The sequence below is a fragment of the Leucopleurus acutus genome (assembly GCF_964270905.1).
Source record: "Leucopleurus acutus genome assembly, chromosome: 5".
NCBI lineage: Eukaryota > Metazoa > Chordata > Mammalia > Artiodactyla > Delphinidae > Leucopleurus > Leucopleurus acutus.
Window position 1 is genome coordinate 276,917 of NC_139147.1, and position 16,491 is coordinate 293,407.

The following is a 16,491-nucleotide window of genomic DNA, read 5'->3' on the forward strand; positions in this document are numbered from 1 at the left end:
CACAGACCCAGCCATGCTCCAGAGCAGATGCCTGCCTAGTGGAGGGTGCAGCCCAAACAGAGCCGCCACGTGCGCCCGAGATTCCACTGCAAGGAACTTATCCCAGTCATTATTCAACAAGGTACCCAAAGGGTCTCCAGACTGTCAGCAAATTGTTTTAACTGGGAAGAACCTGACAAAGCACAGGTCAATGGCTGACAACACATCCACGCAATGAGTGTTAGCAGCCCAGTAAAAAGTTTTCAGGGAACATTTACTATGGATGGAATGGTCACAGCACATTAAGTGGGGAAGAAATAGGCATCCAAAATTGTACACATGGTCCAACTTTGTAGAGGAAAAAAAAGGCATTTTCTACAGCCTGGTGCCTAGTAAGCTCGGTAGCTGTTGGCTGGAGGAGGGAGCCGCCCAGAACTGTCCCCAAGCAAGGGGGGACAGAGCGAGCCGCTGGCTGACTCAGGAGCCACGGGGCCTGTGCTGGACGTCCTTCCCACACAGCACATCCTCAAGAAGGGGCCTGGGCTTCACCTAGTGGTTCTCATCAGCATTTTCAAACCAAACACACCTGATAAAACTCTCCTCCTTGAGCCAGGGTTTTCTTAGGGCCAAAACGATTCCAAAATAAAATTTCTTATTGAGCCTCAGACTTTCAAGTAACCTTTAAACCCCCAGTGACACGAGATACAAGAAACTTGGATTCCTTCAGGCTAAATGCTCAAAGGAGGGGCAGCGCTGACTGGAAAGGCCCTCCTACGCCACCGCCCTGCCCCACTCCCAATCAGGGGACCTGCCCACACGCAGCTTTCCCACCTCATCTTAAACTCTTAGACACAAGAACGTGCACATCCCTGAGGCGTAATTCCAAACTACAACTAGAAGAACTATCACCAGAGGTGTTTTCACTGAGGAGCTGACATAAATTCCTTACTCAAAAATTAAAATAATTATAACTAGGCTCTATGTAAAGTATTTAATAAAATAAGCTTTCTAAACCTAAAATCTTGAAGATTTACTTAATTACTAGCGATAAACTCAAGAGTACTTGAGAGACAAAGGAGTGCTATAAAACTGGTATGAAATGTTATTACACTAAATGCGACACTGTGATGTGCAATGAGAAACACGCACCTGGTCTCTGTCCGATGCCTGGCACAGAGCGCCTGACACCTTGGTGCTCCCTGAGCGATGAGAGTGACGAAGGTGCCCTACATTCCCAACAAGCCCCTCCAGCCACATCTGAGTCTGTGTCACAGAGGTGACTTTGGGGAAGCCCCAGGCCACCGGGGCTGTTTGCCAGGGGAACTGACCATGGGATTAAAGGGTCAGAACTTTCAGTCCCAGCCCTGGCCTCCAGGGAGGGGAGAGGGGCTGAAGGGTGAACCCATCACCAATGGCCAATCGTGGCTGCATGATGAAGCCTCCACAAAACCCAAAAGGATGGCTTTCCAGGAGCTTCTGGGTCAGTGCGCCCTCCCCACCTGCCCTCTGCACCCTCCATCTGGCTGTTCCCCAACTGCATCCTTTTATGATAAACTGGCAACCCAGTAAGTAAAGTGTTTTGAGTTCTGTGAGCCACTCTAGCAAATTCGTTGAAACCCAGGAGGGGGTCGTGGGATCCTCAACTTATAAAAGTTGGACCTGAGGTGGGCATCTGGGTGCGGGGACAGTCCTGTGGGACTGAGCCCTTAAGCTGCGGGGTCTGACGCCATCTCCAGGTAGACGGTGTCAGAGTTGAGCTAAGTCGCAGGACACCCAGCTGGGGTTGCCGGGGACTGGGGAGACCCCCACACGCTTGGTGACCCTGTGTCCACAATGGAGCAGTCAGAGCTGAGGGTCTGCGGTGAAAAGGAAGCCCCGCCACGGCAGCTTCCCCCCGGCCGCCCCCCTCCGCCCTGGGACCGCACGCTCGCCTGCTCCAGGTCCCTCGCAGCTTTCCGCTGTCTCTCCAGTTCTCCCTGGAGCTGCATCAGTTTTCTCGTGGTGCTGGCGTTCGTCTCCTGCAGACGTTTTATCTCCTCTTCCTGGATTAATACTTGTCTATCTGCCAACTCTTTCTTTATAATCAGTTCATTAAGTCCATCTGATTTTTCTCTCAATTTTTCTTCTAACAATTCAATCTAAAAACCACAGAAAATGCTTCAGAAACAATAGTTTAAAAAAAAAAATCCCACCCTGCAAAGTAAAGAGAGTACAACAACACAACTGTGAGAAAACTGATCCTCTGCATGGTTTTCTAGACCCACGCTGCACAGTGAAGCCTGGTGGAAGAATAAGACAGAATTCTCTCTGTAAAATGATACACAAAAAATAACACAGAATTTGTTAGTAAAATAAAATAAATTGTGGGAGGAAGGAATGGAAAGCCACTGAGCAGTAAAAAAAAAAAAAAAAGAACCAAGCACAGATAGATACAGCACCGCCTGGGTCAGGGTCGAGAAGCAGGCTGAGTGCAAAGGTTACACCTATGGTCCATTTGCACAACAGCCTGGAAATTACAAAGCTGTGGAGAGAGCGCGGATTAGCGGGTGGGAGGGAGTGGGCGTCTCCTGTCTGCATGTCCACACCCTGGCTGGGGCCTCCTGCAGGACATCACCATGGGGGGAACTGGTCTTATTTCCTCTAACTACAAGTGAATCCACAATCATCTCAAAGTAATTTTAATTTTTAAAAAGAATAAGCAAATCAACTCCAGCGACCTCAGACAGGAAGAAGCAGACAGATCCGACCCCAAGCAGAAGGAAGCAAGAAAAACAAACCAGAGACAGGGCCCCGTGCACCAACCCCTCCCTGTCTGGTCATGCAGAGAACAGGCGAGGGGCGGCAGCACCGAGGAAGCAAACGGACGACGCACAGACACAGACAAGCACGGAGCACTCGCACCTCACCATCCAGCTGCACCCGTGGTCGTTTTCGTGTACATGAAAGGCAAAACAGGGTTTCAAGGTAAAGCTTTTTTTGAAAGCAGCGCAGAGAACCGCTCCCCACAGGCAGGGCCTGGCATACGGCGGGCGGGCTGACTTACGTCGCTGTCGCAGGGACCCGGCGGTCGCAGCCGGGCTGCCTGGCGGAGCTGCTCCTCTAGCCTCTGGATCTCCTGCTGGAAGTCCTCGCGCTCGCGTTCCCGCTCCACCGCCTGCACCTGTCGCGAGAGGCAGCCTGTTTGGACTGTTTCCCCGAGCGTCCCCACCGCCCTTTGCAGGCAGGAGCGGAGGACGGGGACTGGGCGGAAGGGGCCCCCTTGTCATGGGCACCGCGAATGACGGAGCCACATGAAGAGGCGCAGTCCCCAGGTGGGACCCGGGGCGGCTTCTGAGACATGGGCAGGAGAGACAGAAAGCAGACGGCAGAGGGCCAGCAGACACCGCCCCGGGGCCAGGGCAAGCTGCGCATGCACAACACCCGAGAGACGTCCTCCAGGCTGTGCTCACGTTCATCCCGACGCTAGCACAGAAGCTACTTAACAACCTAGAATGAAGTTCGCGCTACGAAGATGACCTCCGGTGACGCAAACAAACTCATCGCTCGAGACTCTTACGTCCATGAACTGGCGCTGGCGGCGCAGCTGCTGGTCCAGGGAGCCCATCTGCTGCCTCAAGGCGGAGAGCTCCTCGGCCTGCCGGGCACACGCCTGCTGCCGCGAGAGCTGCTCCTCCAGCTCTGCCTCTAGGAGCCTCATCTGGGACAGCAGCGCTGAGCGGTCCTTCTCCGACTGCTCCTTGGTCTCCGACTGCTCCTTGGTGAGCGACTCCACTTCCTTCTGAAGAGCTGAAGGTGCCGAGGAAACAGCTGAGGAGCCCAGCCCAGGGAGCCGTGGGCCGGCAGAAACGTGGAGATGCGCGTTTCTCCAGCGATGGAGCGCAGGGGGGCAGCATGCGTATCCCTCCACCCCCCACGGGCGTGTGACTCGGCCAAGGACACAGCCGCCTCGAGAGGACGGATGTGCACCCTCGACCTGTCAGATCCCGAGCCCACGTCCTAATAAACAGCCGCAGTTCTGGCAAAACCCACTGAAAACAAGGCTGAGAACTTCTGCGGGGGGTGGCGGGGAGGGAGGAAGGAAAAATTATACTTTTTAAACGAAAATTGGCTAAAATAAAAAATTTTAAAGCCTGAGAAGAGAATACATCTTTGTGTCCCCAAATGACGTATCAGGTAGTTTTCTGGGAATTCTGCCTTCACGTATATTGTCCAACATGGAAAAATAAAATGTAACTTAAAACCTCCACCAGAAGAAACACCAGCTCCGCTGCGGAGGTTCCCAGCTGATGTGCTGACCGCACAGGCCTCCCTACACACCCGGGGGTGACCTGTCTTGAGAAAAACGGTCGAGCCGTCAGCAAATCTAAAGCCGACCTAAAACGGATGGGGCGACGAGGCCACGATCCAAGGGAAACGACAGGTTAACAAGCATCTTTGGAAAAGAGGTCTCCCTGCAATGGATCCCAAAGTGTTGAAACTATCCTGAAACTGAAATGTTAAACCCGTATGTTTGTATTTATATTTCACCAGCTTTCCAAAGTTAATTATTTTGGTTTGTATAAATCTGTCCTTTATGACAAACTATCACCCCCACTAATGTAATATTCTCCATAAACTTCCAGGCTAACAAGTCAGCAACGATGGCAAATTAGGCTTAAACATGCAGTTAGAACAATGTCCTTCACGGGCCTCAGAGACTAGAAACCAGGGCTCGTGTGCCACTGCTGTGATGACCAGTGCTGCCTGGCCAGCCACCCAGACAGGACCCGCTTCAGGGTCACACAGCCTTCGTGCAGGCAGGACTGAGGGGAGGTGTCCATGCGGCCATTAAGGCCACACAGAGGGCCAACTCCAGAATCAGGAGACCTCCTGGGGCCCCCAGTGCAGGCCCCCAGCCCAAGGACGACTATGGCAAGACAGGCTTCCTGCGGCTCAGTAACTGCAGTTAAGCATCGTGACAGAAATGCTTGCCCATTTTTATGTATGAATATTGACGATCAAAGTTATCTTTCATGTAGTAGTTTGCCACAAAAGCTAAGTACTTGTCCTCTTCAGTAAAAAATTGGCAAAACCTGACACAAACATACAGCATATCACACAGAAATCACTCATGTGCTGTTACAAACCTGAATCCTTGTGTGCTATAGAAACAGGAGTGCCTATAAATGAAAACACACAGCATTTTCAGAAATGAAAACAGAAAACTGGGTGACTTAAGATATGAAAGTTAGAAATAAGAGAAGGGAAAATGTCAGCAGCAGGACTCCAGGAAACGTTGTGGCCTTGATGCCAGGCCTCGGACAACCTCTGAAACGTGCGTTACTTCCGTGGTGCCACTGCTTGGTCCGAATGTTGTGCCTCCAGAATTCATATGCTGGTGTTTGGAGGTGGAGCCTTCAGAGGCGATGAGGTGCTGAGGGTGAAGCCCCATGAGGGGATGAGCACTTCTCTTATAAAAGAGGCCCCACGGAGCTGCTGCCCCTCCTGCACGTGAGGGCCCAGCGAGAAGGCGCATCCACGAGTGGGAGGCGGGCTCGCACCAGAAGGCGACCGTGTCGGCACCTTCACCTCGGATTCCCACCTCCAGGACCGTAAGGGTGAGTAACAGCGGCAGCGTAAGCCGCTGGGTCTCTGTTGAGACTAAGGCCACTGTTGGCCCTCGTGTTGCAGCAGGTCCCGGCTCCCAGGGGCTTTGCTGCTGACTTTTAAAGACAACAAGGAAAAACACAGAGGACAGATGGCATCGCCCTGAAGGTGGGCACAAGACACGCGAGAACAGGTGAGGCTGAGCTGAATTCCCCCACAGGCGCCAGGACCCCCCACCCTTTGGAAGCTGGCCAGTGTTCACGAGGAGCCAAAGCAGAATCGGGACCAAGTGGCCCCCAAGACAGCGCCTGGGAAGGGAAGGGAAGGCCAGGTGCCAGGCCGGCACACTCCTGCAGGGCGGCAGCGCAGCGGGAGTCCCCAGGTGGCCGGGCAGCTAAGACAGGGACCAGACAACAGTGAGGAACTAAGGTGGGTTAGCCATGTAAAGATGAAAGCAAACTGAGAGGACCCAAAGGAAACACGAGAATTTCCTGCGGATAAAACAAACGCAGGAGGAAAGACTGGCCTGGGTTGGGGAAAAGGTTCCATGGATCTGTGCCCTCCGGCCAGCCCCTACCACACAGGTGGGCGAGGCCTCTCTGCAGCGGTGAGGGGCGGTCACAGTGGACGCAGGGGAGGCGCCAGGCCTAGGGCTATGTGGCCGTTCGCCTGACCCCATACGTCTGCATCTCCCACAGGGTCCCGACCCTGAAGCCCTAACGCCCCGCGCAGGGAGAGCAGGCTGGAGGTACGGGAGCCCGTGACAACAAACACGGGTCTCAGCCAGGGAGGGCCCAGCCACCACTCGGACCCACAGGCCGGGACGCCAACACCCGGGAACAGGAGGGGGCCCCAGCCAGGACACTGCCCCACTGGGACGTGTGGCCCAGGGCGTCTGGGGACAGCAAAGTGTGCGCACGGAAGAGACATCGGCCAAGAGGTAATGACGACAAAGCCCCAGATGTAACAAACGCCCGGCCGCCGGCAGAGCAGGGCAGGCATGGGAAACCACTCCAGATATGGTTCCGGGACGTGTGAACATCCGAGCAAAGATAAACTTCTAAAAACACCTCCAAAGAAACACGGTCAGATGTGCCAGCAGGTGTCCGGATGCAAGAAAACAATGGTTTTTAGTCTCAAAGTATTCAAGTAAAAGAAACCAAATCTAGAATTGTCTTTCCAGCTACCACTTCATTTAAGGATGAGGCTGAAATAAGGTAATTTTCAGGCACTCGAGGTCTTGGAAAGTTTCCCTCACGGTCCTTCTCTGAAAGCGTCCAGTCTGCAGGGAGCCATGGAGAAAACAACCCACATCTTACTGCCATTTAGGGAGCACCGTGCACATGGCACGGACAGACAGAGCACACGCGCTCACGTGCTCATACGCGCCGCTGTCCCCGGGGGCCGAGCAGAGAGGGGAAAGCGGGACAAGTTTCTGTGCTGGGGACCAAGGACACGACCTGAACGAGGAAGAAGCAAGCACGCGAGCAAAGCGGAAGGCGGCACAGTCAGCAGGGGACGGCCCTGCCCCAGCTTGAGGTGGCGGGGAGGGCAAGTTCCAGGAAGCCCCGAGCAGACACGGGAGCAGACTCACCGCAGACACAGAACTGAGAAGATGCCACGGGTCCACTCTCAATTAGCACAACATCCATTAGACACAGTTCAAGTACAAAAAAGACAAAGCAAAGGAGGGAAAAAAGAAAGCAGGTTAATTTTTTACCATCAGAAGTTCACATCAAAAAATGGAAAAGAGACAAAAGAATGTTATACATGTTAAAGCTAAACAAGAAGATGAAGTCTGGAGATGACTGTAAATAGTTTTAATAACCCGCGCGGATGGAAACCAAGACGATGGCACAAATCACTCTTTGCTTCAAGAGCCTGCAAGCCCGTCGGACCCACACATCCACTCAAGAGCCGAGGGAGCGTGAACATGCGTCTCGCCCAGAAGAGGTACCGAAGATGAGGGCAGAAACTAAACAGACAACTGTTTGTTTATTAATCGGAAAATTAAAAAGAAGAATTGGAGGAAGAGAAATGAGTTTTCTGAGTTGCTTGGGGTGGTGGCTCAGCAGGAGCCCCTGAAAGTCAGAAGGTCGCTGACGCCTTTGCTGTGCGGTGGGGGCAGCAGAGAGGTGGGCCTGGCCGGACTCTCGCCTGGGGGGCCGGGCGGTGGGGGCCGCAGGGAGAGGAAGGCAGGCCCTCAGCGGGCGGAGCGCAGGCGCCGCCCTGGCTGCCCCTACCGCCGCCACTGCCCACAAGCTCCACATTTTAAGCTTTTTATGTTTTAACGTTAAATATTTTAAGATCTAAAATTTCTAAGAATCTGAAACTATAATGACCTGCTTTTGTTAAAACTGTATGTCAGTAAAGCAATTATACTCCAATACAGATGTTTAAAAAAAAGCCAAAACAAAAACCGTATGTCTTCCTAGCTAAGGTTAACACTTGTCTGGTAATTTTAAAGAAAACTTTTAAGTAGCCCTCATTTTTTTCACATTCTTGGCTATTTATCTTGTGAAATGTGAAACAAAGCAGGGTCAGCATGTCAAGGGGCTCTAACACGGAGCCTGGGGGTCATTAAGGAGTGGAACTCAAGCCGGGCCCCAGCGAGGGGAGCCGTGAACTTGGGACCTGGGCCGAAGCTCAGAGATTCCAGGGGCGCAGCAAGAACCGCACCTGCTCCCATCCCCGTAACGGGCCTTCTCCTCCCTCGTGACGGCCTCGGCCCTCAGGCACGTTCAGCCCAGACTGGCTTCTGCCTCTGACTCCAATTAAATTCTCTGTAGGCAAACCCCCCCGTCCTCACCCTCAAAAGCCCCAACTGTTTCTACTGCCTAGCGGGACCCGAATCTGCACGCTCCAAACTGCAATTCTTTGATCCCAAACAGACACTCCCTGCTGGACCACTGCCTCCAGGATGCCGAGGCTGACGACCACACACAGGTGGGCGACCCCCTGGCCAGGCGACCCGGCCTCAGAGTCAGCAGCCTTTCCTACAGCACAGTCAGCCACCGCAGCTGCCCTCAAGCCACACGCAGCCCCGCGACCCCGCAACCTCGTCCTCTCTGCCCTCAAAGCCTCGCGTCCGGGCCAGCCCGGCTCTGCCCGCACCCCCGGCTGCAGCTCGGCCTCCTTACCGGTCTCCCTCTCTCCGGCTTCCACAGCCAAGGCTTCCTTCTGGCTCCACAGCACGGAGTTCTCCTCCTGCAGCTCCGCCTGCCGTCGGGCCGCACACTGCAGCTGCTGCCTCAGGCCCTCCAGTTCAGCCACCAGGCCCTGCTCACTCGCCTCCTTCCGGCCCAGTGCCTCCTGCAGGCTGGCCCTCTCCTCTGTGAAGCCCTCGACGATGCCTGCAGTCCACGCGGGAGGGCGCTGTAAGGCCCCAGGGGGGGCGGGGGCGGGGCGTCCTGTTCCCCCAGGGACGGCACCGGACCACCCTCCCCGCGAGGCACAGGAGCGGGCGGGCAAGACGAGGGCCCAGCGCACGCGGCCACCGTGAGCGAGCGCCAGGCACCAGGTGCGCGGGGTCGGGGCAGCGGCGCAACCCCAGGAAGGTGGCTGATGCCCTTGCTGTTGAGACCCCGGCACGACGCGCGTCCCCGGCAGGCAGGCCCCGCTCACCCTCCGCCGTGTGCAGCGCCAGCTCGAGCCGGGCCTTGGCCGCGCTCTCCGCGTCCAGGTGCTCCAGCAGCTCCTGGTGCTTCCGCACCACCTGCGCCGTCTCCTCGCTCTTGCAGCTGAACTCCTTCTCAAGACGAGAATGAATCTGACGTGCTTCCTCCAGCTGTGAAACGCGTTTGAAAATGGCATTTTGGACCAAAAGTAATCAAAGCTTACACTGACACCAACAGAGTTCTATTTGCATCGAATTCTGGGGAACCCATAAATATCCTGTAACAAACATCAATTTCCATGTTCAACGTTATGTCAGTTACTAAATAAGCAACAAATTTTCAAAAAAGGAAAGTTCTGCACATGGAGACACAGACAACACTGCACGGACACACCGTTTGTGACCGTCGACCCCACATGTGTCTGCGTGGAACATGGCGGGGGGGGGTCATTTCAGAGGACACACCGACAGGAGCCTGGCACCCGGGCAGGGACAGGCCCCCTGGTGACTGCAGGTGGAGGATGGGAAAGGCTCCTGGGCCATCACCACACCGGGCAGGGCACCTGACACAACCCTCCCTCCCCAGGTCGGACACCATGGGACGCCCCCCTTCCCAGGCACAGCCCGGGGCCACAACCTCACCTTCCTCCCGAGCTCCCCTGGTGGGCATGTCCAGGCTGAAGCCCCCAGGTCACCCACAGGCTGGAGGGCCCAGATTAATCTCTGAATTCAAAACGCCTACACCCAGCTGTCCTGACCGACAACTCGGCACCTGGCCCGGGCCCCCTCAGCCTCCCCCTGCGGGTAACCAACTCTGACCCTTCCACACCCAGCCTCTAAGGAAACCTGTTGGTTTTACCTTGAAAACAGCCCCTGGCGCTGCCCCGCCTCATGCCCTGCTGTGGGCAGCCTGCCCGAGCTCTCGGCGGCCGCTGCCCCTCGGGCAGCCCCACCACTGACCCCGACCTGAACAGGGGCTCCTCGCGCCCCTCTGGCCGCTGCCTGTGTCAACTCCCACCTCCCTCCCCTGCTTCCCCGCTTACACACCCAGGTGCCCCTGCAGAGCACACAGTGGGGGCAGCGGGGACGCAGGGCCGTGGGCCAGGTCAGACTGCAGACTGGACGGCGTCTGTTCCGTTAACTGCGCTTGGGGACAATCCAAAGCACCTGATTATTTATCGTAAGATGCTGCCCAACTCTGTCCGGTTTCTGAGAGAAGATGGGACGAAACTAGAGGAGAAACTTCAGAGCTCGACACTGTGGCTCTACCTGCATTCGCGTCTCAATATTTCTGAGACGTGAACAGCGATGCTTCACGTGAAAATGCTTACTTTTTAACTGGGCAACTTTGGGAAAAGGCTCTCTATTGCTTTCCAAGCTTTCCTACTTAATGTCTGTGCTAACTGTCTGAAGCATTCTAAAAGGTTAACAAATTCCCATCTTCAGTAATAATCTCCAAACGTAAGTGTATTCAAACGGAATTAAAATGGCGTACAAGGTGCAGTAAAAGAGGCTGAACACACATGATCTAAATTAAGTGCACCGAGGTTTTACTTTTCATTCACAGCAAGCCTACTTCCCCAAGAATTTCGGCTCAGAAAAGACTCCTATTTGAGGAAAACATGTGGGCGAACCTCCCTGGGAGTAACAGGCTCAGGGCGACACCCGGAAGAGAGAGGAGAGAAAGAAGTCAGACCCGCCTGGAGAGAGGAAACCTCCGTCTCGCCCGCACGGTCTGGTGGAGGATCAGAAACCCTGACTGCCCAGCACCCGCAGGCACCTGGGGCTGTGCTGTCACTGCCAGGCAGCCTCCGTCACCCACCGGCCCCCCGCCCACTCCTTCAGCCTGTCACCCTCCTCTGCAGAGAGGCCGAGGGGCCGTGCCTCACCTGCCTGGTGGAGTCCAGGACCATCTCCAGGAGGCCGTCCACCGCCAGGCCCAGGCTCCGGTAGATCCTCCTGACGGGCCGCTCATACTCCAGCGTGCTTTCTGGGCTCATGAAGAAGCTCTCACAGACATGACTGCTAATCTCAGCCACTGACGACGTCTCGGCACACTCGGGCGATGCGTTGTCCGGCTCCGGCAGGGCCGCGTCGAGCCCGGGCCACACCTCGTCCAGGGCTGGGGCTACAAGCGAGCAGACACAGGAGCCATGCTGCCAGGAGGACCCCCGGTGCCCGGCCTCGGGTCTGCGGGCACAGGGCTGTCGGCGCTCACCTGCAGGCGGGCTCTCGTCCTCCAGGCAGAGCCCCACGCGCTCACCGATGCGGCTCTTCAGGGCAACGGCGGCCTTGAGCGTCTCCCCAAACAGGCCCAGCAGCCTCCTCAGGGCGTCCCGGAGAGCTCTCCTGAGAGGGGCACACACGGGCAGCGTCAGCCGAAACCCCGCCCGGCTGACCGCACGCGAGCAGCACCGTGGGCGACCTGAGTGTCCCTCTCCTGGAGGCCTGCGCCCAGCCCAGCACAGGGGCTTCATCCGGGACCCCCTCCCAGCTGCTCTGCCCGCAGCGGCGCCACCACGAGCTGCACAGACCCAGCCTGCCCCCCGCCACAGCCTCTCTGGCACTCAGGAGCAGAGCTGGGCGCCGACGTGGCCCCTGAGGCCCCACCCTCTCAGGAGACACCGGCTCAAACTCCCAGGTCACCCCTTGCCCACAGCCCACCAGCACAGGAAGGCGCCGTGTCTCCCCGTGTCTCTCTCTGGGGCCACACAAACACGGAGTTTGGGGTGTTTGGTTCCCCTAGGACAGGAGTTCTGTCTCTGAGCCGCATCCTCCCAGACCAGCCCTTCCAGCTGGGGGGCATCAGCTGGGGCACGGTGACCCCACCCAGGCCGTGGCTCCGGTGCCCACGAGACGTCAGGGCTTGGCCAGCCCCATCCGCCCGCGGCTCACACCCCTCCCTCGGGCCCAGCACAGGGAAACGCCACCCAAGACACGGGAAGATCCGCCCCTCAGGAAGCTGACACCCCAGGTCATGGCCAGAGATGGTGAGAAAGGGACGCGGGGACGTGAGGGGCGGGGGCAGGCGGGGGCAGACTGCAAACGGCGGGCCCGACAGCCCCTGCTGCTGCCCAGGCCCCTCGGAGGGAGCGTGCGGGGAGGGCATAAGGACCACCCCCAGACGGGCTCGGGCAGGCGGTGTCTGCTTTGCTCTGAGAGAAAATGCCAGAAGGCCCCAGCCCCCCCTCCTCCTTGGGCCCCGTCCAGGCCATACCGACCCCTGGTCCCTGAGGAGCCTCATGAACGCCAAACACTCGTGGGTGTCGGGGCATCTCACCTGCCGGGCACACCCCCCGAACGCCTCGGGGCCTTTGCTCTCTGCCAGCCCCCCGAGGGCAGGGCCAGGCCTGACATGTCCTGCCCTGCACTCCCCTCATCGAGCCGCAAGGCAGCTGGGCACAGCACACAAGGTCCTCGCAGAGATAACGAAGCCGTGAAAGCATGAACGGAGAGACGGAGCCCACGTGAGTGGCACCCGCCCTCTGCACAGCAGCCCTCCCCCCTCCTCCTCTGACCCTCAGCGCCGCATATACGGTAGTGCCGCGCTGCTGAGGACGTGGGTCCAGGGGCAGCGGGGACCCCAGACCAGCAGGACCACGAGATACCGGCAGGGACAGGCCAAGGGATGCACAAAGGGGCCCAGAGAGGCCGGCCAGTGAGCTGCACCTTCCCGGGTGATGCTGAGCCAATGGCCCCGACAGGCAAAGACGAGAGCGTCTCCTGACATCAGGCAAACACAACTGAACAGCTCACTCCAGAAGCACACGAGAAGCGGAGCTAAAACCTGCCTAGCGCCAGGTGGGAAACTATTTCCTAAATAAGACTCCCAAACAAACAAGAAAAGGGACGGGTCGGTAACTGCCTTCATAGCAGCATCAAATCTTGTAACCTGGCAAAATGAGAAGGTTTGGCAAAGCGAGGTGGTGGGTATGTGGGTGCCACGACTCAGCGCTCATCTTGAAGTTTAAGGCCCTCCTGGATGAGAGGACCACGCACAGGGTCCCATCCACCAGGTGCCAACATGCACTCCAGCCCGAGAAGCAGAGGCGGCCACTGACCTCTCGCTGTGGGACAGGTCGATGTCGGACTTGAGCATTGAGATGAGAGTTGTTTCCTCCTGGTTCTCCCTTTCCCGCCTTTGCTGAAGCCTCTCCAGTTCGGAATGGCGCTCTTCTATCTCACGACTTAAGGATAAAATCTGGTCTTTCAGCTGTTGAAGAAAAATTGTTAAAGCTTTAGTTAAGACAATTTAGTTAAAACTAAGTTTCTGTACGGAACTTCTTTATCTAACAGTAGGTCTGTGGTTTGTGGGATGGAGAAAACGGATGATGGGACACCAGCGTGGGGCCCATAAAGCACGCGAAGCACAGGCCGGAGGAAAAAGAAGGGTGTAATTTTGAAACCAATTTACTGAGGAGAACAAAGGGAACAGAAAACAGTTTCAATGCTGTGCATAGAGGGAACCTGGGGGAAAAGTGCAGCTCCTATAAACCACTGGGCCATATAGGTCGCTGGTAAAATGAAAGAAAATGGAATAAGTAAACAGAGAATGGCAAGTTTCAAGATGGCAAACAATGACCAAGAAATGGACAAAAGAGACGCAGAAGATGAACTGCATGCCCGGACGGCTCGAGGCTGGGGCGGCCCCAGAGGCCAGCGTGGGGCTGGCGGACGGCAGACCCTTCCCTCTGCTGGCCCTGCTCCCTCACCTGCATTCCTATCAAATCTTCCTGCACCTACAGTGGGGCTACATCCCAAGACACCCATCCTAAACTGCAAATACCATACATCGAAAATGCATTTAAGGACCTCCCTGGTGGCACAGTGGTTAAGAATCCGCCTGCCAATGCAGGAGACACGGATTTGAGCCCTGGTCCGGGAAGATCCCACATGCCGCAGAGCAGCTGGGCCCATGCGCCACAGCTACTGAGCCTGCGCTCTAGAGCCCGTGAGCCACAACTACTGAGCCCGCATGCCACAACTACTGAAGCCCGTGTGCCTACAGCCCGCACTCCACAACAAAAGAAGCCGCTGCAATGAGAAGCCTATGCACTGCAACAAGAGTAGCCCCCACTCACCGCAACTAGAGAAAGCCCGCGCACAGCAATGAAAACCCAACGCAGCCAAAAATAAATAATTAATTTTTTAAAAAAGGAAATGCATTTAATACACCTGTGAATGAAAAGGGTCACCTGCCATATCAGTAAACAAAGGATGTTGCAGCCATCAAGCCACCAGAGCCGCCCAGACAGTGAGCTCTGAGTGGGCTCAGGATGGGAAAGCACAGGATACTGGCCCCAGGTAGAGGAGGTACAGATCAAAAAAATGATTTCAGCGAGCCCAGACTTTGCTTCTTCCCGTATATAGAAAAGCGCTAAATTCATTAACTTGAGATGCCTGGTTTCTTTAATTAACAGTAATCTTTTGAAAAGGAAAAGCAGAGTGGCTGGCTGTCTTGGTCAAGAATGGCTGTCGGCGCATCAGTCGTTCACCTTTCTGGTCGTGTGGTGGATGGGGAGCTGTGGCTGCCCTGCCCAGCATCACAGGAGAGAACTGGACCACATATCCCTAGCCCAGGGAAAGATAAAAATTCAACATTCAAAGTACTGTTTCTATTGAATGTACACTGCTTTCACACCATCGTAAGTCAAAAAATCCTTCCTAAGTCAAACGACTGTAAGTCAGGGACAGTCTGTACTCAATAAGGTAATAGAGTTAATTCATCAATGAAGAACATTTGTTCATCAAAAGATGACAAAAGGGAAGAAAAACCCCACAAATTAGAAGAAATCCAGAAATACAAAAAAAAACTTCCCTAAATCAGTAAGAAAAAGACGAACAACTGTTTTAAATAGAAAAATGGCCAAAGATACAAAGGTACTCCACAGAAAGGTATTCCACAGAAAGGGAAACACAAATGGATCACAAACATAGTAACAGAGGCGCATCTCATCAGCAAATTAAGACCACCAAGAGACACCATTTCGTTGCCACAAAATTGGCAAAAATTAAAAAGCAAGAACAGTCCAGGAGAGGATGTGGAGTAACAGGAGCTCGAGTGCACGACTGGTGGAACCACCCAGAAACAGCCTTGGGGTTACCCAGCAGGGGCAGAACCCCACAACCTGGACACCCACTTCTGGGTTTAAGAAGTTCCTGCACATCTGGAGTAAGAGGTGTGTGTAGGCAACTCAGGGCAGCTTTATTCATAATGGCAGAAAGACAGAACCAGGCCCAAGTCCACCGATGAGCACACACGCAACAGATGCCATTCGGCAGCTTGGGTAGCGGGTACGGCCCCCCAGCGCCGTCTGTGAACCTCCAGTCAACACGGAACGAGGGAGGCCAGCACACACCCCCTTGGGAAGGCCGGGAAGGGCTGAGGCTCAGCAGCAGAGTGTCCAGGAATAACCACATCAGTGAGCAAGAAACCTGCAGCGATCAGAAGGGTGGTTGCGTCGGCGGGGGCGGGGGCGGGCGTCTCCTGAGGTGCTTCACGTGGGTGGTGGGCCATCCTTACTCCACAGTGTCACTGTAACCGAACACGTACATTTAAGGACACCCGTAAGATAATTTCACAGTGGAAACAGCTTCCCGCAGAGTCTGGTTTCCTGAGGGGTCGCGCGCCCTGCTCCGACCGGGGAGCCTCTGGGCAGCGGACGCACAGCCCGGCCCACCGGCCCAGGGGAGCCTCCTGCTGCCGCCTCCACGCGCCCGCACGAGGGCCTCCCCCACTCCTGGCGCCTCTCAGTCTTTCCTCCCCACCTTCTCTCACACTCTTGCCATCAAGCAACCATCCCCCCTTTTTAAAGGTAAATCGCTATGTATGTTTTACAATTTCTCTCTTAATTCAGAATTTAACATTTCTTTTTAACTGTAGTAATACTTTTATTAGGACTGTTATTGTTTCTGGTCCTTGAGGTATAAAATCGCAGAGGCTCTGAATGGTGTATTCTGTACAAACTTTTAGTATTTTGTACAGAATGAGCTGTTTTAAGAATGCATGTCATGTACCAGCAGAAATGCCTGGTATACTGAAGAACAAGCTTAAGAAACACTTCGAGAGGCTCGTTCTTCCTCATGGAGCCCCCTCCTGCCTAAGCCCTGGTGCCGTCCTTGCTCCCCTGCACGTGCCCCCCATCCTCCTGCCTTCTCGTGGCTGGGCTCCCAGCACAGGAGGGGCCTCTGCAGCCAGGAACATGCCCCTTGACGGGCAGCTAATGACTGACCTCCACAGATACATGCTGCCCTGAATCTGGCTGGGAATGACTTTGACATCTTTGGTACCAAATTAAGTCAGACACACC

The 16,491-nt window shown here is 55.4% G+C and overlaps 1 protein-coding gene across 1 annotated transcript in view; it reads right to left on the reverse strand.

The window, feature by feature from the left end:
• The window catches only part of LOC309962547 (pericentrin-like), a gene marked incomplete at both ends in the record, with an annotated part of 82,512 nt that overhangs the window by 32,956 nt on the left and 33,065 nt on the right, over window positions 1-16,491 (reverse strand). The window contains 7 exons of the mRNA XM_082840408.1: window positions 3,023-3,139; window positions 3,536-3,765; window positions 8,706-8,918; window positions 9,190-9,352; window positions 11,071-11,309; window positions 11,400-11,530; window positions 13,243-13,394. Of these exons, the coding sequence (XP_082696534.1) occupies window positions 3,023-3,139; window positions 3,536-3,765; window positions 8,706-8,918; window positions 9,190-9,352; window positions 11,071-11,309; window positions 11,400-11,530; window positions 13,243-13,394 (1,245 nt within the window). The remainder of the gene's footprint in view (window positions 1-3,022; window positions 3,140-3,535; window positions 3,766-8,705; window positions 8,919-9,189; window positions 9,353-11,070; window positions 11,310-11,399; window positions 11,531-13,242; window positions 13,395-16,491) is intronic.